The sequence below is a fragment of the Brachypodium distachyon genome, chromosome 3, assembly GCF_000005505.3.
Source record: "Brachypodium distachyon strain Bd21 chromosome 3, Brachypodium_distachyon_v3.0, whole genome shotgun sequence".
Taxonomy (NCBI): domain Eukaryota; kingdom Viridiplantae; phylum Streptophyta; class Magnoliopsida; order Poales; family Poaceae; genus Brachypodium; species Brachypodium distachyon.
The window spans coordinates 24,038,592-24,060,238 of record NC_016133.3 but is presented as its reverse complement, the minus strand read 5'-3'; the positions used below and the strand labels follow the sequence as shown (position 1 = coordinate 24,060,238).

The following is a 21,647-nucleotide window of genomic DNA, read 5'->3' as shown; positions in this document are numbered from 1 at the left end:
ATAGCAACTGGCCCTGCCGGTCCCTCACCGTCACCGAGGCGTTGCATGAGCACGACTACCCGGCGCCGCCGGACTGCCGGCTGCCCGGCGGCTGGGCTCTAAGCCTTGGCGCCATCCCGAGCTGCACGCGCCGCAAGGACGAGCCTGTCAGCAAGCCATCACCGCCCACTTTTGGCAGGGCCTGACGGCGGAGGAGCGTGAGCTGTCGGATTGGAATCGGCACACTGGCAGCAACTGGGAGGTGTACTTCGCCCACCAGCACGACGCCTTCATGACCCGGTACGAGGGCCATGGCCAGCGTGCGCCGCCACCGAGGCATAACATTTTTGGGCGGCACGCGTTCTGGGAAGCGCCGGGGCGCATGCTCACAGCGGTGATGCCGCGCATCGCCACCGGCAACCGTCCCTGCCTGGAGACCACAGGGCCGGCCAGCACCGCTGGCTGGCGCGCTCTGTTGGCTCCTCCTTCCGTAGTGCCATCTCGTCGGCGTTGCGCATTAAGGACGAGCCCGGCTCTTCCTCCCGTGGGTGCCGGGCCGCGTCGCCGCCGCACAGCCACCTCCAGCTCGTCAGGCCAAAGCCTGAGCCGGAGTGGGCGTCAAAGCCGAAATACGAGCATCTCGCACTCGATTTCCGTCGTGACGGCGACCCAAAGGAGTTCCCGGTCCTGCGCGCGGCGGTGCGCGCCAACGAGGAGGAAGCCCAGGAGGTGCGCCGCCTCGGACCCACCATTACAGAGGCCGAGATCCTCACCTGGAGCGAGGCCGAGGCCAAAGAAGGCGGCGGTGAAGGAGGCCAGGCGTTATCGTCTTCGCCAAGTTTAATTAAATGTTGCCCGGTTTTAATGAAATGTCGTCGAGTTTGATGAAATGTGCCAAATTTATATTTGTTTGGAATTTAGTATTGGGGGCATGGCTGAACCCTGAAAGGCCTAAAAATTGGCGCGGACACCAAATGTGTGTGTGTGGGGGGGGTGTGTGTGTGTGGTGTCGTTATTGATTTTTGGTTCCATGGCGTTCAGTAGAAGCTAAGGATCGATCGCGCCATCTTTTTCATAGAGTCCAAAGAAGTTGTTCACCAAGTTGCTGAGACCATCTGCAGGATCAACAAAGGTACCATTATCACATTGAAGTTTACTGATTTTATATGTGACTTTGTAATTCAGCAAAGTTCCCTGTGTTGTTCATCGTCGAATTGAAGAAGCTCCTGGAATCCATGTGTAGGTAACATCCATCCTTCTCCACAAACAGCATCTTGAAAGCAACAAGATATCGTTTGTACAATAAAAAAGGACAAGCATCGGACCTATTATTTGGATTGAAACTCATAAAAGTAAGTTGATCAAGATTTCTATTGCCTCTTCGTAATTTTGGCATGAGACAGGCCAAAGAACAACAAAGCAGCAGCACCAACAACAAACACTCCGTGACTGGTTAAGCTCCCATGTTCTTTATTCTACTCTTACAAGAAGTCGTATCAAATATCCAGCCGCGGAGGCACAACCTCTGTTTTGTGCGTATAACATATGATCTTGAGCTGCCATTTCCAAGTGCCTATGTGCAAACAATGTGTTTTTGTCTTCCATCTAATCCTGCAGCTTGTCAGGCGAGGAAAATGTCGACCTCAGTTGCCTGCGCTTCAGTTCTACTACACTGAAGATGTTTCGATCAACCGAGAAGCTCCCTGAGGCCATCGATAACCTGCTCCCTTTTTGTAGGATTCATCTGTACAGCATGAACGATGTATCAGTGAGAGGGTGGTAGAAATAGAAGGAATGAAAAGGAAGATGAAAAGGCAAAACTTTACCTTGCCAAGAAGGAGTGAAAGACCGTTTGGTAAGGCTTTCACGTCTGAGCTTTCAGCAAGATGCGAGAACCATTTGGAAACTCTTTCAGCTTCCAACTCCTCAAGATAATTCTCATAGTTCCTGCGATCGTCTTTCCAAGCAAAGAAACCTTCATTATCATTCCACTGTTCACTATCCCCTTCAGAACCCTTGGAAGCTAGATACCATTTCTTGATACACTCCAATGCTGATCTGTGGGATAGCTGCTCACCAGCAGCTTCTCTAACTTCTTTGGCAAGTGAATCCTCAGCAACCCTCCTTCGCAATCTCTTATAGAAGAAGGTTCGAGACTCCTTCCAATCAACAACCTTACTGATCACACCTTTGGCAGCCATCCTGGAAGACGTGTCATGCAATTCAGCAAACCGTGTAGCAACCTGAGTATATATAGGCATCAGCTGCTTCATCCGAACTGTCATACTCACCCCGATGGTTTCCATTTCAGAGAGGCTAGCATTTTCTTTCTTCATTTCTCTGAGTCTAACATTAAGGTTCGTCAACTCGGGGTCAAGCCTTAACATGCTCTCCTCAAGTTCCTTTGGCCTAAATTTGATCTCAATCAGCCCTTCTGCCTCAAGGACATTCCCTTTTGCAGTGCTCTCAGCATACATCTCAATGTGCTCAGGATTGATCTTGCTATCCACCACAACCCATGCACCTCCACGTAGCTCTCCAGCCTTTGGGATATACACAAAAGCAGGCTGCTTATATGTCCTCAGATTCTCAACAATCGTAGAACCAGCCTGAAGTATTCCTTCAAACAGATCCCTTTGCCCACCAGAAAAGCCTCTCCAGTTAGCAAGGATGAACAACGGGAGTTCTTCATGGTTAAAATCCAGCAATGCCTGGGCTGTTTTTGTGGCAGAATCTGGGAACCACACCTGTCCTGCTTGAGGCACCACACGCTCAGCAGAATCAAGTTGACCAGGGTCAGCAGGGATTACTTGCATCATTGTCTGGGTTTCCACAGCTATGACACCAACTGGAATTCCACCAAGCTTTGCTCTTCCGGTAATAACAGTTTTTGCCCAACCTTCTAACGTTTCCACAAAGCTTCCTCTATCAAACATACCACCCAACCACTTGCCTTGACTGTCCTGAATGCCACAGATGGCTGCACGGGCATCACATGAATTCTCAGGAAAATATGTTACAGGTCTATCTGGTGGGTCAAGAGGTTTCAGAATAGGAAGAGGACCGCCGACATAGGGAGGAACATAGCTTAGCCATTTCAAGATAGCAAAAACACCTTCAAGATCATCTGACACAGTCAGATGGACGACTCCATTTGTAGCCATGATTTTGGGGCCACCCAGTTGCATATGAGAGCTATAAACCTCACGGCCCAGAAGTTTGTTCAGCGCAGAAAACCCAGTTAAAATAATTGGTTGATCAAGACGTTGTATACACCTCATGCCTAACCGAGCAAGATAGGCCCCAATTCCAACAGCTCGCCCAGTCACAAATGTCAGAGTAAAAGTCTCCCTATATGCCTTAGAATAGGCACTGGCAATGGCACCACTTCCGTGTAAATTCTCACAACCGAGTCCGTCTTCTTTCCCAACAATAGTATCAACAACCCATCTGGTCTCTCCAGTTTCCAGTTTCAACTCATGGGCTATAACTGAAGAGCTTAGCCTTGAATAGTCTTCTTCAGTGAGGTAAATGTAATGAAAACCACGCTCAGGGCTCTGATCATCAAACCATCCAACATGGAAGCATGACTTTATTTCCTCTGCTACACCGATTCTAGCGCCAGCAGTTGCTGACAAGTAGATAAGAGGAATTTTCCTCTCACAAGCAAGATTAGTAACAGCGTCGAAGAACGCATCTTCTCTAGGACCAAAGGACCCAGCTTTAAATGTCACATCATTTGCGACAACTATTATCTCCCGGCCTCCTGGAAATTCTGGTGTGGAGAGCTTCATGCTCCAAGCAACAATGCCAATATCATTGATACCAGGAGAACGCTCAACTGGAACCAAAGGAGTACCCCATGATCCAGTAGAATCAGCAAACATAAGCTCTGTCACTTTAACATACCGCCGATTATGCTCGTTAGCTTCTCCCACATGAGAGATACTAGATTTCCATGACTTCTTCAATGCTGTTTCAAATGCCTGTGGACAGTATTTGAACTATCTCAGTTGATCTGGTTAAACATGCTAACGAATGTGAGAGAAAAGCAGGGAAAGGCAACAAACTCACCAATGGGAAATCATAGCAGTATGTAGTTTCATTTTTCCTAGCAGCATAACGTTTCAGGTCAATAGCATCCAAAGGCTTGTATGGCTCATGCAATGCAACACCATCCAAAGGACCAGCTGTGGGTGTGGCAGAGCGGTAGAAAAGTTGATGTATATTTGGGTCCTCCACTTCTCGGTAAATCTGCAATTCAAACAAAACTGAGGATAACAATACTAAAGAGAAAATGGTTTTAAAAGACTTTGTCCGGTGATTGATGAGGCATTTATTTTAAACAATACTTGAGAGAATAACCATGATGGGAGTGATGTCTATTCGATAATAGCTAAGCTAAATGAATCATATATGATGATGGCCTGGTATGCTTTATCAACCTGGATTAGAGGTAGTATTCTTCATATTATTTACTGAACTGTAAAGGCTATTATTCGCATGGTAGAGAAAAGCCAAGGAACTTACATCAACAGTGCAGGTGTGGCCAGTTACATTTGTAACGACAACTCTCCAAGCACCATTAGCTTGCCCATCACAGGCTAACCATAGCTTCACTTCCCACTGACACACAGAAAGGCGATGCATCCTGACACCAACATGCTCATATATATTCAAAACTATATGCTTCAAAAGTGTGCATGTTGTCGCTTCATCTTGACCAACTTCACCCGACATCCTAACACAACAAAAGCATGAACCAAGTGAACATCTATGAGCATATTTAATGCAAATATGATTTGTTGAGAACAATAAGTATTTTGACTGACCTCGAAAATGGAATTAGATCAAACAACTGTTGTTCTCTCATAATGCACAGATACATGTGTGAATGGCCTGACCTCACAGCCTCATTATGAGCATGTAACTCTATTTCTTCTAGTGCTGCCATCAATGATCTGAGTATGCTATTTGATGTGAATGATGAAGAGGCTTGGGCACGGCTTACTTCATTATCAATACTTCCAGGCAAAAACCCATTGGTCACACTTGGCTGCCTGACTATGGTACGAAGAAACATCCTTTGATCATTTGATCTCTGATCTTTTTTGTTCTTTACTAGGGTGTAAATATGCCACTGGCGATCACGCGATGGGGTGTATTTCACGTCATTGTAGCCTTCTAAATTCACTTTGTCCTGTATTTACAGATTAGTTGTTAGAAGCACTGTTATTGTCGAGAACTTTACCCGGGAAATAAGCTACATACCAACTCAAGGAATGTGGACAAAGGAGGTTCCACATGGCGGAGCATCGGGTCTTCCTCATAATATAGCCTGTCAACTGACCATTGGAAGGAGTGGCGCATTGGTGGACGCCCTTCATCTCTTTGGATAATGCAGCTGACGACCCTAACACCAGCACCATTGAGATGTGATGTTATAGTGTTATCTTTCAAAATCTTGGAAAGTTTATTGATCCTTTCTTGTGCTTGATCCTCATCACCACTATAAAGAGAGAAGGAGTGAACGAGTTAAATATATTTTTCTTGAAATTCACATCACTACCAGCTCATAGAATCCCTCTTATTACATGTTATGTTTTTATCACCAAAAATCACATAAGAACAAAGGGAGTAAACAAACCTGTCTTGAAGAGTACTCATCTGATTGTTGATACCAACCAAAGCAATATGAAGCATATTGCTACTATTTGGAGTTACAGGATTGCAATTTGAGATGTTTCCAACACCTGCTCCGTAATGTGAAGTCTCCTTCAATGCAGCTTCAATTGCAGTTGATAAGAACTGAAGAGACTTGATTACAACCATTACACCCCATCGCTTATAAATGGGATGGTCTACTTGTTGATTTAGAACTGTCGCTGACTGCCCATTTCTTTGTGCAATATGCTCTTCAGAGAATTCCCATAAAGCAATTAGACCAGACCTGTGCCATTGCATCCGGATACTGCCCCTTACAAGATAATGCTGGAAAATTATTGTGGTTAGCCGACATGAATTTGTTAATATCCTAGTTGAATCAATACAAGAGTGAACTATTTGATAAATTCACAAATACCTGATACAATCTGCGTATGTATGTCTCAACGACTCTCCGTTGAAGAGTAGGATCACTGTGATCAAACAAAGCCACAAGGGCGTCTTCAACTGCAAGTGGAGCACAAACTAAATCTTCCATCCTTTCATTGATGGCCATCTTTCTTCTAGGTGTTGACACCCGCTCTCCTTCCTCAGTAAACATCTCCAGCTCTGAAAGGCTTCTTGCTATACTTGTGCGGAGTTCACTCAATTTCGTGTGCTCAAGAAGTTGACTTGCTTTAAGTGCCAGCTGCATCAATTACAATAAATTTGCATAATTTTTCTAGACTATGATACGTGCAAAGTAAATAGAGCATAGATCATTCAGACTCTCGATTTTACCCCAGAGTATGCTGTATGGTTCAGGGCGGAGAAGCGAATCAACTGGTCCCTGTAAGCAGATGGATTTGGATAGACCAGTGCTTCCATAAGCCGTAGAATTAATTTATTTTTGTTTCTCACACCCTTCAAACAAAGATAAATTGTCAGGCGCAAAAATGTCTGTGCATATCAAGTAAATTAACACATTGCACAACAAAGACATTACCTGGTGAGAGAACACTATATATACGACCTTCTCGAGATCTTTTGCATGTTGAAGTCGTAGACGTTCTATCACATCAGACTGAATGAAAATAAAAAAGCAGAAAACACAATGTTTAGCCCTTCGGGTGAGCAACTGAACATGGAACAATCTATTCAAAACCATTATGAAGACTTACCTGAATGTCATCACTGAAGAGTTCTTCAACAGACAAGTACTCCTCAAACAGAGACTTCACAACAACACGAGCATGGCTTTCCCTTCCACCCTCGTAAGACTTGACCAGGCTCATAAGTGGCTCCACAAGCCTCTCATTAGTAACCCTGTCTTTCTCAGAACAGTATGCAAGATTTGCCTGCAGTACTAGTTTTATAAGGAAACAACAGAATTCCAAAAAGAGGTGGATGCCAAATAACAGTCAAACTGACCTCAATAACCCCCCTTAGCAACTTCGCAGGAAAATCCTTGCTCTTCCGGAAATCAGCATTCAACTCATACTCCTTGTACTTACCATCCAACTGGGCTCAGGTAAAATAGTCAAGACACTCAATATGCAGCCAAAATGAAGCATAGAATAATAACATGCTATGTAATATAAAAGATGAACTGGAATTCTTAATCACCTCATTCCTGAGATCTTTTGGAAGCCGGGTTGCTAAAACAGACATAATTTCTTGCCACTGTAGAAAAGGGAGCTCAGGGCTGTCTAGGCAGTTTAGCAAATCCTGTACAACCTGAAAAAAAAAAGATGTATAGTCAGGTATTCTTTTTGGGACCATATAGTCAGGAGGCTATCGATTGAAGATAATGCAAAGACCGGGTCATTTTTCAATAATATGGAATAGTTACATATATTATGAAAGTACACCTATATTCTGAAAGTTTGCTATGTCTTACTTGGTTGATGTTATGTTCATATCCTGCAAGTATCATGTGCGCAGAATTCACACTTGCAGCAAATTTTTGGTGAACTTTGCCAGAAACAGCAGTAGGAGGTCCAAGTTTTGGAAAGGTGCCCTGAAATGGTTCGGCTCTCCTCACAGAAGATGGGTCATCAAGGTCCAACCTTGCTATCAGGTCACTTGCCTGAAAGAAGACAGACATTTCAGTTAGTATTTGAAAACATGCATCTTTCTTGCATAAAGTATTAATGTATTATAGCCAGAATGTGCATAGAATTAGAGCACTGGGAATATGCAAGAAAGGTGGGTGGGGCGGGAGGATAAAGAGAAAGGAGTAAAACCTGCATGGCCTGACCCTCAGGCATGACAAAGTGAATGACACCAGATGCAGGTAGTAACAGTGGCATGCACATCTTCATGACCTCTACCTCAGCATATGGTGTATCAGACACCACATGAGAGCCATCCACGACCAAAAACCGAAGAAGTTTGCATGGTGTATCAGCCAACAACTTGGAAGGGTCGTGTTCTTTCTGTAATATATCATTTAAAATTAATTTATTTGCCTTCATACAATTTGATGTCACAACTAGAGTTAAAACAATCCATGCATTACTTAGTCCTTCAATTAAAATATGCGTAGTGAGTGATTCTCAAATATGGCCTTAGGAACATGTGCACTCCTGCATTTAAAAGTGAGGATCCGAAGCAGCTGCTAAAACATGACATGACTACAAGACATGACATGACATGACTATTAGAGAGATGCAACCCCACAGTGTGCAAATGACAAAAGGATCATTTTGAGAGGAGAAACAAGAGACACATATGTAAAGCTGCAAATTTGTGACCCTCACCCTTTGACCCTCCTTAGTTGAACCAAATGAACTAAAATTTTAAAATGACACAACTTTTTGGAAAACAAGTTCATTTGTTTGAACTAAGGAGGGTCAAAGGGTACCCTGAGGGTCACCATGTTGCACCTGTACACATATGTTATAGATTATCTGACCTAATCCAAAGTGAAAATATTACAACAAAGTTCATGTAGCAATATAATAGAAACAAGTAAATACAATTCCAGGCTACACTGCATCAGCATTCTTATTAACTACACCACTGTTACGTTCATTCTAGCTGAATATTCTCATCAAGAAAGTTCTAATTCTTAATCCCTTTGCGTGATCGTAAATAACAGAACTTGCCCGATCCAATAGCAAACGTTTTTGCCTAGATATTTGTAAATTTGACATAAGTACTCTTCAGGCTTCACCTATAATAACTTTAATAGAGATAACTTTCATAGCTGCAAACCAAGAGGAGAAAAGGAAGATCGATGTCTTCACCTGTAATAAGCATGTTCTGCCATTGATTAGGAGGCGCGTACCAGCCGCCTCTGTCTCCGCATAAATTACATGACTATTTCCATCCAACTGGAGAAATTACAAATAAACATAGATCAGACCTTTCAAACGAAAAATATATATCATATTTCTATTAAAAAATGTAGTGTGGCAAATAATTACCTGCATTAAGAGTCCTCCATCTCGCAACGAATGTATCTCGGCTTCGATCTCTGATTCATTAATCCTTAACTTGTAGCTACGAGGTCCACCTCTTACTGTCTCAATCTAGATGAGAAAATAATGATGACCAGCTGTGGTGACATCACCAATTGGATTGGCTGGCTATGCCATGGATAGGATTTGAAGAAGAAATTACAGAAATTACCGTATATTTGCTCCCCTCTATATTCAGTGTTACAGTCAAATTGACAAGAGATATGTGCTGTAAAGGAAAGAAAAAGCTTTATCCATAACGAAACAAGAATATCAGTATTAAGGGTATCCATCAAACAGTATGATACCTTTGGTGGTATTTGCCCTTTGCTGAGATAACCGACATAATCCGTAACAACAGTTGAGCTCCTACTTGATGCTTCCTGCAACATAAGAAATAGAATATCTGAGGTTGGCAATGATATCTCAAAACTATAGGATAAATCATAATTCTGCGGACAAGTAAATCATACATATAGAGCTCCTCCCACAACTGAAAGGTACCATGGGGGCCTCTCTGCTCTAACTCGCATAGCTATTCTGCTATCTAGCCAACCGGTATGGATCTTATTTTCTCGGTACTCTGAAGCCTGAAAATATGGAAAACGGGACATAAATAAATTACATCAAGGGAGTAAATGCACCATGTGATCAAAGAACATTTTTTGTTGGGTTATCTTACATTCAATAGATCCACTGTGTAATCAACATTTGTGCGTATCTCTCCACGAATTTGGATTTCTTTTAATCCAAGTACCATATTGGCAATTGCCAATGACCTAGATTCCCCAAAAGCGAAAACATGACCTGCAAGAAAATGATGCTGTTTAACAAAAGCATCAAGAGATACCGAGGGGAAACAGCTAATCAAGTTATGTTACTTACCAAACTGAGAATCAGAAAATTCATGAATTGCTCCTCCAGACTGAAAATAAGAAAATAGCAGTTCAGGTTAGCTTGCTGCAGGATAAGATATAAATTTTAGGCAGGATGTTATCGACATAAGAAACAGGGAAAACTCATTATAAGATTAGTTTGTTGTGACAAGTGATATGAAAGAGACATAATGTATGGATGTAGCTTGCCTTAACAGAGAAGTAGGCCCAAACATTTGGTTTACTTTTAAAGTTTAGCTCTTCCACTCTTCCACTAGTAGGCTTAAACCCATCATCTGGGTCTTCACTAGTAACTCTAACTGCAACACAATGACCCCTTGGCCTTGCAGACTCTGCTTTATCCAAGTCAAATTTGGTTGCAGCACTTGATATTTCCTTCCAAGCATGATAGCCACCTCCATGTTCCATTCTGTAAAAGCGTCTGATCTCTGCAATGATCCTTTTATTTATTAGCAGGGAGGGAAACAGATAACCTCATCAGCTATGAAGTTAGATTTCGCTTGCCTGGAATGTTGTACAGGGGTATGCCCATTCCTACTGCAACTTGAGATGCAGGCAAGTTTATTTCAGCAATCCATTCGGTCACAGGGTGTTCGACCTGCAATCGTGGATTAAGCTCCAGGAAATAGTATTCCCCTGTTTCCATGCTGTATAGATATTCTACTGTAGCAGCACCCTCATATTGCACACATTTAGCTAGTCTCCTTGCTGCCTGCTCAAGCTCTTTAACTGTTTCTGGAGGAGCAACTGTAATTGGCCCCTCTTCAATAATCTGTTACACAATAGCTTATGGTGAACACTATTTTTCCACAAATCATAAAACAAGTACATTTTTGGTTAACGAGTTAACAGATATCTTGTATGTTTCCTGTTTTTGGCTTGCATTAGTTAGAACATTTTTGTGGTTACGGGAAAAGAAAATATTGTACTCCATACATATGATTGCTATATAGTACAAAGAACTTTTACTTCACTACAGCTTTGGCTCGGACTAACTCCAGAAAAAATGATATCTGGCACTGGCACCCCAATGCTTCCGGAAAACAGCTAACCTTTTGATGCCTTCTTTGAACACTACAGTCTCGACTGTGTAGTGCTGCTACATTGCCATGCTTGTCACAGAGCAACTGAACCTCCAAATGTCGGCTCTATAAATAAAGAGCAAAAAAAAAAGTAAATACAGAAGCACTCGCTGAATATTGCCAACAGTAACAGATGTTCTTTATCATTGATACTCTATATGGATTGCATACTAAAGGGAACAAGGCAACGATACAACAATAACATAAAAGAAAAACAACGGACTTCAAGCTGTATTATCACTGATCACCTGAGATGCCACCTTCATAATAAATATAGGCGATCCAGGGACTTCTCCTTGCACTTGCTTAAACAATGCTCTCACCTCCTCATCGTTGTGTACCTACAAAAACAATTTGGATGACACCAAAATCACCTTTTTGGTTAATCTACAATATTTGACGAAAACTTAGACTTAATTTATTTTTTTATGGCAATGGGCATTTTTATATCATGTTTTGTGAGTGAGAAGAACATTTCCATATAAATGTAGTAGAATTGAACAAAGGAAGACAAACCTTCCTTATTCCTTTACCGCCACCTCCCCATGATGCCTTGATCATGGCAGGATACCCCACCACCTGACAACTAGCCACTGCTTCCTCAGTAGTGGAAACACAAGCGTTTTTATAAATATCCTCAGGTATCGAGTGGCAGGTTTCTGGCGGGACTTTCACCTACAACGCATTGGATTTAATTTAAGCAATATACCAATAGAGAAAGGAGAAAACTATACAGAAATGGGACAAGGCATACATGTGATCCACTCCATGGAAGAGTTGGAACTCCTGCTGCTTGAGCAATAAGAGAAGAACCAATCTTATCACCTAAAGCAGCCATCGCGGCTGATGGTGGCCCAAGAAAAATTATTCCTTTCTCTTTCAGCGCATCTGGAAGTTCTGGGTTCTCCGAAGCATGACCCCAGCCAGGCCAAACTGCAGAAACACGAGTTCTCTCTGCTATCTGTGATACGTGGATTAGAAACATTAGCTACTCAATCACCCAGAGTGATGAACATGGATAGACTAATGCACACCCAAGTGAAAAAGACAGGAAACTTCTAAGATCAGCTGTACTAACCTCAACTATGAGCTGTACATTAGCGTAGTTGTTATTATTTGTTCCGCCAGGTACTTCTAAGAACTGGTCGGCGATTCTTATGTGCTCCGCATTTATCTTCAGATCCTCTGGAGTTGCCATAGCAACCAAAAGAATCGCCTTCTCTGTTCCAAACGTCTCCAAGGCCCAGGTGCGGATGCTACGCATGAACTTGACTGCAGCCATTCCATTGTTGGCAACTAGCACACTGTGTATTGGTGAGTCGCCCCCAAGTGCTTTACAGAATTCATCAACCTCGGACGGTAAAGATGGGTGCCTCGAATTAGACATGCTGTTTATTTGGCCGGATTCCACCATTATTGCCCCTCTCTAAATTTCAGACTCGCTGTGAAAAGTAAAAGAGCAAAACAGTTAGCACAACAATACTGACTATTTAGCACAACAATACTGGATATTTTGGATTGCGATATTTGTTTCCAACAAAAACATGACTATTTAGCCAGATGATGAAACACCCGCAGCAATTTTAGTTGGACAACTGTAACAGTAAATCAGTAGCCAACAGCCAGCAGAACAAGAACAGCAAGACAACGAAAGCCCAAGCATGAGCAAAGGGGCCCCAATTCCGGCACGCAACACAACAAAAGAAGAGGGATAAGCCAGGATCTCATCCGCCAATTGAGCAAGGTCACAGCCTGCTCGACGGCGCCAAGAGACCACCCACCATGCGGCGACGTCAAGACGGCTCTCGATGCCGGCCTCGAACAAGAGCGGAAAGCGGTCTAGGACCAGTAGTGCTAAACCGGAGCAAGGAAAAACTGATTTTAAGTTTGGACTGTGAGCTGCAAAATTCGAACACACACATACAGAGATAACAGTGCTGCGAAATTGGCAGACGGGGCGAGTAGAGATAGAAGCAGGGTACCATTCGTCAGCCCGTCCAGAGGCGTGCCACCAGCCCGACGCCCGTTCGACGGAATGCTGCGCCCAGAGCCGGCGCAGGACGGAAGCTTCACGGCAGCCGGCCGCCCCAGATCAAGATCCAGAAACGCCTCGGGCGCGGCGGGAGGGCAACAAGGCCTTAAATGCGTACGACAGGAGAGGACAGCGCGAGGTGGCGTGCGGTGCGTGTGTCTACGACGCTATGCTGAGTTTATGGTACGCTGCTTGCCGCGCGCGCCTCTTAAGTGACCGCCGCGGCGGCCCCATGCGCGGGTAGGGGAACTTGACGGCTGGGAACCGGACCACGGGGTACGAGAGGGGAGGAGTGGTAGACAGAGAAGCTGGAACGCGTGAACCAGCGAAGAGAGAGAGAAGGGTGGGGGTGGAGCTTGGATTTTGACTGGGGGGTGGACGGAGCTGGCGATCGGCGGATTGGATTGGATAGTTGGGAGTTAGATCAACTAACCTCCAACCTACCAGCATCATGGCGACGACGACGTTTCTCTACTCGACTAAAGTGGGCCGACGTACCTCTGAGTAGGTGGCATGTTACATTATACGGAATAATCTCTCAAACCAACCCCTGCATGCAATCAGACCTTAAAGCGATTTTTCTGCCGGAGCCGGGACCTGCCGGAGTTTTATCGACCCTTCGCCGGTGTCAAAATTCATGCAGCCGTCCAACACACTAGCACATACACGAATTTTGTTTGTGTATTGCGAATGGATATAGGAATGTATTCCGGCCGTATTTGGGCGATGGGAAGTGGGTCTCATATATTAAACAAATATTCTAGCGCGGTGATAACAGGTGAGTCTTATTCCTCCTTCCTACTTTGCGGTTTTCGGTCTACCCTGTTCCTAGTTCTCATGTTCCCCTCTTCATCCTTTTGCTGTTTCTGATTTTCACCCACAATTCTTGGGAAGATTTCGGATCTAGTAACTCAGTGTCTTTTGCTCGAACATCTGCTCGAACATCGACGTCGACATTGTTTTTCATCCACAGTTCCCAGTTGTGGCTTCCTCCAAGATGGCCGCGCCTCCATCTCCCTCTGCGGTGCAGGCAAACCCTGCCACTGCACCTGCGTATGGTGGCAGGGTTTGTGACCATGGATCTGAAAGGATGCCGTGGAACTCGATGTGCAGGTTTGTTCTTGCCGTCTCTACACAAATTGAAAATGTGCTTCTGATTTCATGAGTTCGGTTCCCGCATTGTTCGTTTTACGGTAGATTGTTTCATACAAGATTATGATAGAAGGGGGACTGTTTTGTTCAGATAAGTTGGAGGGAGTTTCAAAATTGGCTGCATATTCAGCGATCTAAAATCTAGCTATTTGGTTCTCATTCAAGACTGCTATTCCCGTCTTTGGGTGGTTTCATTCCGTTAGATGGTTCTATGACCAGGTGTTTTCAGTCCCGTTCAAAACTGTTCAGGAGTTTTCAATCCCGTTCAAAACCGTTCAGGTGTTTTCAATCCCGTTCAAACTGTTCAGGTGTTTTCAATCCTGTTCAAAACTGTTCAGGTGTTTTCAAAACTGCTATTGCAAGGTTCAATCACGATTCAATCTGTTATTTGCAGTTTTCAATCATGATTCGTAGAAAAAAAACTCCACCTATCACTACTGTGTTCAATCATGATGCACGTAGTTTCAATCCGCGTCCACTTGACTGCGGCCAAAATTTCAAACGATTTTCAAATGTTGTTTCATTAGGGTGTGAAGTTGAAAACGCCTGTGTTTGTTATCATTCCAAAAAAAAAATGTGATTGATAGTCTATACTGTTTTCCTAAGATTGAACTCTGGCCCAGATTGTTGTATACCTGTGGTTACTCGCTCAATGAATATAATTGCTCACGGTGGTTGGTATTTCTTAAGTAGGTAGTTCCTGCCAAATTATATGTTCCCCCCATTTGTGTACATTCGTTAATATATTTGTGGAACTGACAGTAATTATCCCATGTTTTGTAAACAAATGGAAGGTGTTGTGAGAAAGAAATCACCCAATGTTTCTGTGGACCTTTCCGACAATGAAAATCATCCCAATTTTCATACCCCGACAAAAAAAAGGAGGAATCGTGCAACAAAGTACACAAATCACAAAGTAAGAGGATATCTTGCGACTTTCTCTTTTCAATCATGATTCACTCCTATGTGCGTACATTTTAAATGAAAAATCATTCATACGTCTTACAAAATCAAAAAATGCAGAAAGTTGGATTCAAATGTTCGCCTGGTAAGCTGAAAGAGGTTGTCGACAAGCTTTCAGGTGATCAACGGGAATGGGTTAAGGAGATATTTTTAGGAAGCCTGTTAAACGTATCAGCCAAGAAGCTTCCAAGGGCGTTAACGATTTGGTTGGTAAATCAGGTTAATTGCGACAAAGGGACTCTTGACATTCATAACACTCAATTTCGAATCAAACCGCTGATTCATAAATTACTTGGTATTCCGTCTGGTGCACACAAGGTGCCTGTCCCTGTTTTAAGTCGTTGGGGAAAGTACAAAATTTTCTCCTCTCCTGAAGAGTATGCTGACTTTAGAGATAATAAGCTTGGAAAGGGTAAAAAGGTGAAAGATGAGATAAAATTTCTCATCGGATGCAATGACAAGATCAAGTTCCAGAAACATTTCCTATTGCTCGCATTGTGCATCTACCTAGCTCCTTCTAGCAGCTACCTTGTGAGCACAAAATTTCTGAATGTTGTCACCAGTGATCTCAATGCACTGAAAGACCTGGGCTGGTGCAGTTTCGTTGCTGATTACATTATTGAAGGTATACGTGACTACCTGGACTCTATGATTACAGCAAAGTACATACACGGCTGCCTTATTGCTGGTAAAATTTGTTTTCCGTCTTTTTTGCACAACTAATGCTGCTTGATGGAAGTGTTAGAATTGTATTCGTATAGCTTCTGTATTCTCTGTATTTGAACACCTTGTAACTCTATAAATATATGAGATAGCCACGCCATAGAGCGTTGCGCAGTTTCCCCAAATACATCTCTAAACCCTAGTTTTGCATGGTATCAGACTAGGCGATCAAATCTCATGTCTTCCGCCGCCGCCACCTCCTCCAACGCCACCGACGCCCTGTTCGGCCCTGCCACCGGCCTTGGCCTTCTCCAAACAAACTCTGCCGGCGTGATGTTCTCCCCGTCACCACGGCCGCCATCACCGCAGCCCCGTCCCTTGCCGTCTTCGCAGCCACCACCGTGGCCCCGGCAACTGCCGCCGCCACTCATCTTACCGGTGCTCTACCGGCCGATCCTGCCCCGACTGCTCTGTTCCACTTTGCGCACCTCATCACCATCAAGCTTACTCTGGACAACTATCTGTTCTAGCGTGCGCAAGTGCTTCCTCTTCTCCGTAGTCACTCTCTCATGGGCTACGTCGACGGCACGTTCCCCTGCCTGCCGGTGCTCCTTCCTGCTGCCGTGACTGGGGGCCTTGCCATACCCAATCCCGCCCACCGCTCCTGGGTGCAACAGGATCGAGTGATCCTCTCGGCGATTCAATCGTCGCTCTCTGAGGGTGTTGCCGGCATGGTGCTCTTTGCCACCACTTCTCATGATGCCTGGACCACACTCTCGAGCAGCTTCGCGTCCCAGTCGACGGCCCGGTCCATGCAGATCCGCCGACATCTTGGCGAACTGAAGAAACGGGATCTTCCCGCGGCCATCTTCTTCAACAATGTTAAAACCCTAGCGGACACCTTGGCCTCCATTGGCCAGCCACTCCATGACAAGGAGTTCACCTCCTATGTCCTTAATGGCCTAGACAACGATTACGACTCGCTTGTTGAGGTTGTCAACGGGCGCGATCTTCCTATGCCGCCCCGCGACCTCTACGTCCGTCTTCTTAGCACCGAGCAGCGCATCGAGGCCCGTCGCTCCGCCGACATCTACAACGCCTCATCGTCGGCCAATGCGGCCTATCGGGGTGGCAATCGCGCCTCTAACCGCTCCAACAGCGGCACTCCGAGCTCGGGTGGGGGCAAGCCGATTCTCCCCACGCCTCCACCGCAGAACGGCAAGCTGGTGCTTGCACCACCTCGCAACACCGTCACCACCAATGGTCGCCACGTTTGCCAACTCTGTGGCATCCCAGGTCACCTTGCCTCTCGGTGCTACAACCGCTTCAAGCGTCATTTCTTGGGCATTGGCAATGATGGGCACAACAATGAGCGGCAGGCTGCGATGGCCACGCAGGGCCAGATGCCATCGTACTCCTTCAATGCGGGCTGGTTGGACACGGGGGCCACGGATCATCTCACAGGTGAGCTCGACAAGCTTGCCGTCCAGGAACCTTATCATGGCATCGACAAGGTTCACACCGCTAATGCAGCAGGTATGCACATCTCTCATATTGGTCAGGCTTCCCTTCCCACAACCACCTCTAAATCTTTTCAACTTCGTAATATTCTTCATGTTCCTTCTGTCACTCGTAATCTTTTATCGGTTCCTAAACTTTCCCGTGACAATAACTTCTCTGTTGAATTTCATCCTTGTGATTTTCTTGTTAAGGACCGAGTCACGAAGGACACCCTTCTTAGAGGTCGCTACCACCGTGGGCTGTACAAGCTTGATGTGCCTGCTGTCTCCCAAGTTTTCAGCGCTGTTCGTGTTTCGCCGTCTCGGTGGCATTCGCGTCTTGGTCATCCAGCTTCTCCCGTCATCCGTCATGTTCTTCATCGGCATGCGCTTCCTATCGAGTCTACCAATAAAGATGTTTCCGTGTGTGATGCCTGTCAGCAAGGCAAAAGTCATCAACTCCCTTTTTCGCTTTCTGATCGTGTAGTCAAAGCTCCTCTTGAACTTGTTTTTTCAGATGTCTGGGGGCCCGCGCAAACTTTTGTTAGTGGCCACAATTATTATGTCAGTTTCATTGATGCTTATAGTCGTTTCACCTGGCTTTATCTTTTGAAACGCAAGTCTGATGTGTTCAATGTCTTTCTTCAATTTCAAACCCACGTGGAACGTCTCCTTAACCATAAAATTCTTCATGTTCAGTCCGATTGGGGGGGCGAGTATCTCAATCTTAATACCTTTTTTTAGAAGTTGGGGATTATCCATCGTGTGTCCTGTCCACATACACATCAGCAGAATGGCGCCGCCGAACGCAAGCATCACCACATAGTTGAGATTGGTCTTACTCTTCTTGCCCATTCATCCATCCCTTTTCGATTTTGGAGAGATGCTTTCTCCACGGCTTGTTTCCTTATTAATCGGCTTCCTACTCGTGTTCTTGACATGAAAACACCGCTTGAGCGTCTTCTCCATGAAACTCCAGACTACAATTTCCTCAAGATCTTTGGGTGCGCCTGCTGGCCCCACCTTCGTCCCTATAACAAGCACAAACTCGAATTTCGGTCCAAAAAGTGTGTCTTCTTAGGGTACAGTTCTCTCCACAAAGGGTACAAATGTCTCCATGTTCCTTCCAATCGCGTCTACATATCCCGCGATGTTATCTTTGATGAATCTTTGTTTCCTTTTTCCCAACTGCCAAAATCATCTTCCACCAATCCACCTTCCCATTCTTCGCCAATTACCCCTGACCAATTTTTGGATGTTGCATATTCTCCTCTATTGTTGCCTAATCATGGTGCAGGTATTGGTTGTGGTGCTCGGCTTCAGCTCCTGGATGATCCGGATGAGCCTCGTGTGCATGGCGATGCACGTGGTCACATCGATGGCCATGTTGGGCCGGTCGGTGAACCGGCCCGTCCGGTCTCTCCGCTTCCTGCTGATGGGCCGTCTTCGCCCGCTGGTGGGCCGCCCTCGCTTGGGCCGTGTTCTGCGGATGGGCCGCCATCACCTGCGCTGCCTTCTCCCGCCTCCGCGGCTCCCGTAGAGTCGCCATTGCCCCCTGCTGAGCCAGAACAGCCTGATCTACCGCGTGCGCCGAGTCCACCTCGTCGACCACATACCTGCAGCCGCAATGGGATTGTCAAGCCCGTCGAACGCACTGACGGTACTGTGTCTGGCTTGCCGCGTACATGGCCGAGGCAGTCGCCGACCCGACATCCGAACCTCGGTATTTTCATGCAGCTATGAACATTCCTCACTGGCGTGCTGCCATGGAGCAGGAGTTTCAGGCTCTTCAGAAAAATGAGACTTGGGCTCTTGTTCCACCACAGTCTGGTTTCAATGTCATTGACTCCAAGTGGGTTTTAAAGGTCAAGCGGCATGCCAATGGCTCCATTGAGCGCTATAAAGCTCGGTTAGTGGCAAAGGGGTTCAAGCAGCGATATGGTCTTGATTATGAGGATACTTTCAGCCCTGTTATCAAGCCTGCCACCATATGCCTTCTTCTATCGATGGCTGTCACTCGTGGTTGGTCCCTTCGGCAGTTGGATGTTCAGAATGCCTTTCTTCATGGTGTGCTCGAAGAGGAAGTTTATATGAAGCAGCCTCCAGGGTTTGTCGATCCAGCCAGGCCTCATCATCTTTGTCAGCTGATCAAGTCATTGTATGGCCTCAAACAGGCTCCTCGTGCCTGGCATGCCAAGCTTGCCTCAGCTCTTCGGTCTCATGGGTTTGTGCCATCCATGGTTGACACTTCGTTGTTTCTTCTTCAGCGACCTGACATCACCATGTATCTCTCGGTCTATGTGGATGATATCATCCTTCTCAGTTCCTCAGCTGCCGAGGCCGATCGTCTTGTTCTTGCTCATCAGGGTGACTTTGCTGTCAAGGACCTGGGCCAGCTTCATTTTTTCCTTGGTATTGAGGTTACTCATCAAGCTTCTCGTTTGGCTCTCCCCCAGAAGAAGTACTGCCTCGACTTGCTGCGGCGTGCTGCTATGTTGAAGTGCAAACCATCGCACACGCCCATGGCTGCCACGGATCGACTCTCGGTTGATGCTGGTGATCCTCTCTCTCCCGACGATGCTACTGAGTACCGGAGTATTGTTGGTGGGCTGCAATATCTCACTATCACTCAGCCTGATCTATCTTTTGCTGTCAATCGGGTTTGTCGGTATCTTCATGCTCCTCGAGACTCTCATTGGTCGGCTGTCAAGCGCATTCTGCGGTATGTCTGTCTCACGGCTTCCTATGGTCTGCATCTTCGATCTACCTCGACGGATCTTCTCTCAGCCTTCTCTGACGCTGATTGGGCTGGAAGTCCTGATGAACACTGATCCACCGGGGGATATGCTGTTTTCCTTGGTACCAACTTGGTTGCCTGGAGTGCCCGCAAGCAGTCTACAGTCTCTTGAAGCAGCACCGAAGCAGAGTATAAAGCGGTCGCTAATGCCACCGCTGAGCTGATCTGGATACAGTCGCTACTTCAGGAGCTAGGAGTCTCTTCGGATCGGCCTCCTGTCCTTTGGTGTGATAACATCGGTGCTACATACTTGTCCACCAATCCGGTATTCCATGCCCGAATGAAACACATCGAAGTCGATTATCATTTTGTGAGGGAACGTGTTGCACAGAAGCTTCTTCAAATCAAGTTCATCTCCTCTAAAGATCAACTTGTAGACATCTTCACCGAGCCGCTGTCATTGCCATTGTTTGAAGGCTGCCGGCGCAATCTGAACTTGCGAGACACCGTCCGTTTAGATTGAGTGAGGGTGTTAGAATTGTATTCGTATAGCTTCTGTATTCTCTGTATTTGTACAACTTGTACCTCTATAAATATATGAGATAGCCATGCCATAGAAAGTTGAGCAGTTTCCCCAAATACATCTCTAAACCCTAGTTTTACAGGAAGCAATATGATTAATTGATTCTCTTACTTTTCCCAGCTTATTTACATGGATGTCGTTGACACGAAACTTGCTAACGGAACCAGACTATGCCCAAGGTTAAGTCATGTGAAAACGACTGACCTTCATAAACTTCAATCACTTGACGGCGTACTTCAACAAAAGCATGAAATTGCCTTTGGTCGTCTTAAGGTTGTCTCAAAGACTTTTGTGGACATCTGTTTTAATGGCATTCGATGGTGTACATCACTGGTTAATTTTATTTTTCATTTGAAAAGTAACTAGAATGGAAATTTATAATATACAATGGCTCTTGTTTCAATTGCGATATCATTCTACGAAAGAACTCTTGGACTCGTATAATTCTCACGACGAACATCACCATGTTATGCTGGAAGCATGTTCGGTGGCAGCGAAGGGACGTGGTGCATCTATAGACCATGAGCACAAGCGATATCAGGGCATGGTTAGCATGGGAAGACTAGTTCTTCTGCTTCTAAAGCTTTGTTTGAATGTTTTTATTATTGATGACGTTTTTTTTTTTGCAGCACGATCTGAGGAAAATTAACAAACTGTATGACAATCAAGTGCAAGAATGCTGGAAAGAAGCTTGTGAAAAGATACAGGTTATCAATACTTATAGGACGGAAGAGATTACCAGAGTATTGCTCCAATGCCCAGCAGTGCCAACAAAGTCTGATACGGTGCATCGGAATAGTTCAAGCTCGGCGTTAGGACGACTTCAAAATGGAGCAAGTGACTGCTTGCCTATGAGCAAGTGTAACATACGACGTCGATCTGCTGATACATGACTTTGTGCTGACTGTCATACCATTGGCCCACGGGATCCTACTGATACGAGACGCGTGAGTC

General features: G+C 45.2%; 2 protein-coding genes across 4 annotated transcripts; one reads left to right on the top strand and one right to left on the bottom strand.

Moving 5' to 3' along the window:
* Positions 1–1,273: 1,273 nt before the first annotated feature.
* Positions 1,274–13,426, bottom strand: LOC100834926 (acetyl-CoA carboxylase 1). Its single transcript, XM_010236392.3, has 30 exons — positions 13,047–13,426; positions 12,143–12,506; positions 11,819–12,025; positions 11,581–11,739; positions 11,313–11,405; positions 11,035–11,130; positions 10,487–10,754; positions 10,172–10,410; positions 9,972–10,011; positions 9,769–9,893; positions 9,560–9,676; positions 9,395–9,469; positions 9,259–9,315; positions 9,054–9,158; positions 8,874–8,960; positions 7,869–8,060; positions 7,523–7,711; positions 7,249–7,359; positions 7,054–7,143; positions 6,804–6,980; positions 6,629–6,706; positions 6,424–6,546; positions 6,062–6,331; positions 5,627–5,970; positions 5,251–5,488; positions 4,812–5,179; positions 4,510–4,720; positions 4,054–4,233; positions 1,806–3,965; positions 1,274–1,723 (listed from the first exon to the last, which is right to left on the bottom strand). Exons 2-30 carry the CDS (start codon positions 12,476–12,478, stop codon positions 1,667–1,669), a joined length of 6,792 nt encoding a protein of 2,263 aa, XP_010234694.1. The 5' UTR covers positions 12,479–12,506; positions 13,047–13,426; the 3' UTR covers positions 1,274–1,666.
* A 232-nt stretch (positions 13,427–13,658) lies between these two features.
* Positions 13,659–20,921, top strand: LOC112271848. Of its 3 annotated transcripts, XM_024462039.1 has the most exons (5): positions 13,659–13,874; positions 13,991–14,209; positions 15,043–15,164; positions 15,272–15,836; positions 20,814–20,921. In XM_024462039.1, exons 1-5 carry the CDS (start codon positions 13,787–13,789, stop codon positions 20,834–20,836), a joined length of 1,017 nt encoding a protein of 338 aa, XP_024317807.1. In that variant the 5' UTR covers positions 13,659–13,786; the 3' UTR covers positions 20,837–20,921. The 3 variants fall into 3 exon arrangements, with proteins under 3 accessions (XP_024317807.1, XP_024317808.1, XP_024317806.1); XM_024462040.1 differs by lacking the exon at positions 20,814–20,921 and having other exon boundaries at positions 14,070–14,209; positions 15,272–16,059; XM_024462038.1 differs by lacking the exon at positions 20,814–20,921 and having other exon boundaries at positions 15,272–16,059.
* The last annotated feature ends 726 nt before the right edge of the window (positions 20,922–21,647 follow it).

Coding starts and splice junctions, on each gene's coding strand:
- LOC100834926 (XM_010236392.3), bottom strand. CDS start 12,478: ATGGTGGAATCCGGCCAAATAAACAGCATGTCTAATTCGAGGCACCCA. Junction 9,316..9,394: donor AAGGGCAAATACCACCAAAG/GTATCATACTGT, acceptor TTTCCTTTACAG/CACATATCTCTTGTCAATTT. Junction 7,144..7,248: donor CAAAAGATCTCAGGAATGAG/GTGATTAAGAAT, acceptor ACCTGAGCCCAG/TTGGATGGTAAGTACAAGGA.
- LOC112271848 (XM_024462038.1), top strand. CDS start 13,787: ATGGATATAGGAATGTATTCCGGCCGTATTTGGGCGATGGGAAGTGGG. Junction 13,875..13,990: donor TTCTAGCGCGGTGATAACAG/GTGAGTCTTATT, acceptor ATTCTTGGGAAG/ATTTCGGATCTAGTAACTCA. Junction 14,210..15,042: donor CCGTGGAACTCGATGTGCAG/GTTTGTTCTTGC, acceptor AACAAATGGAAG/GTGTTGTGAGAAAGAAATCA.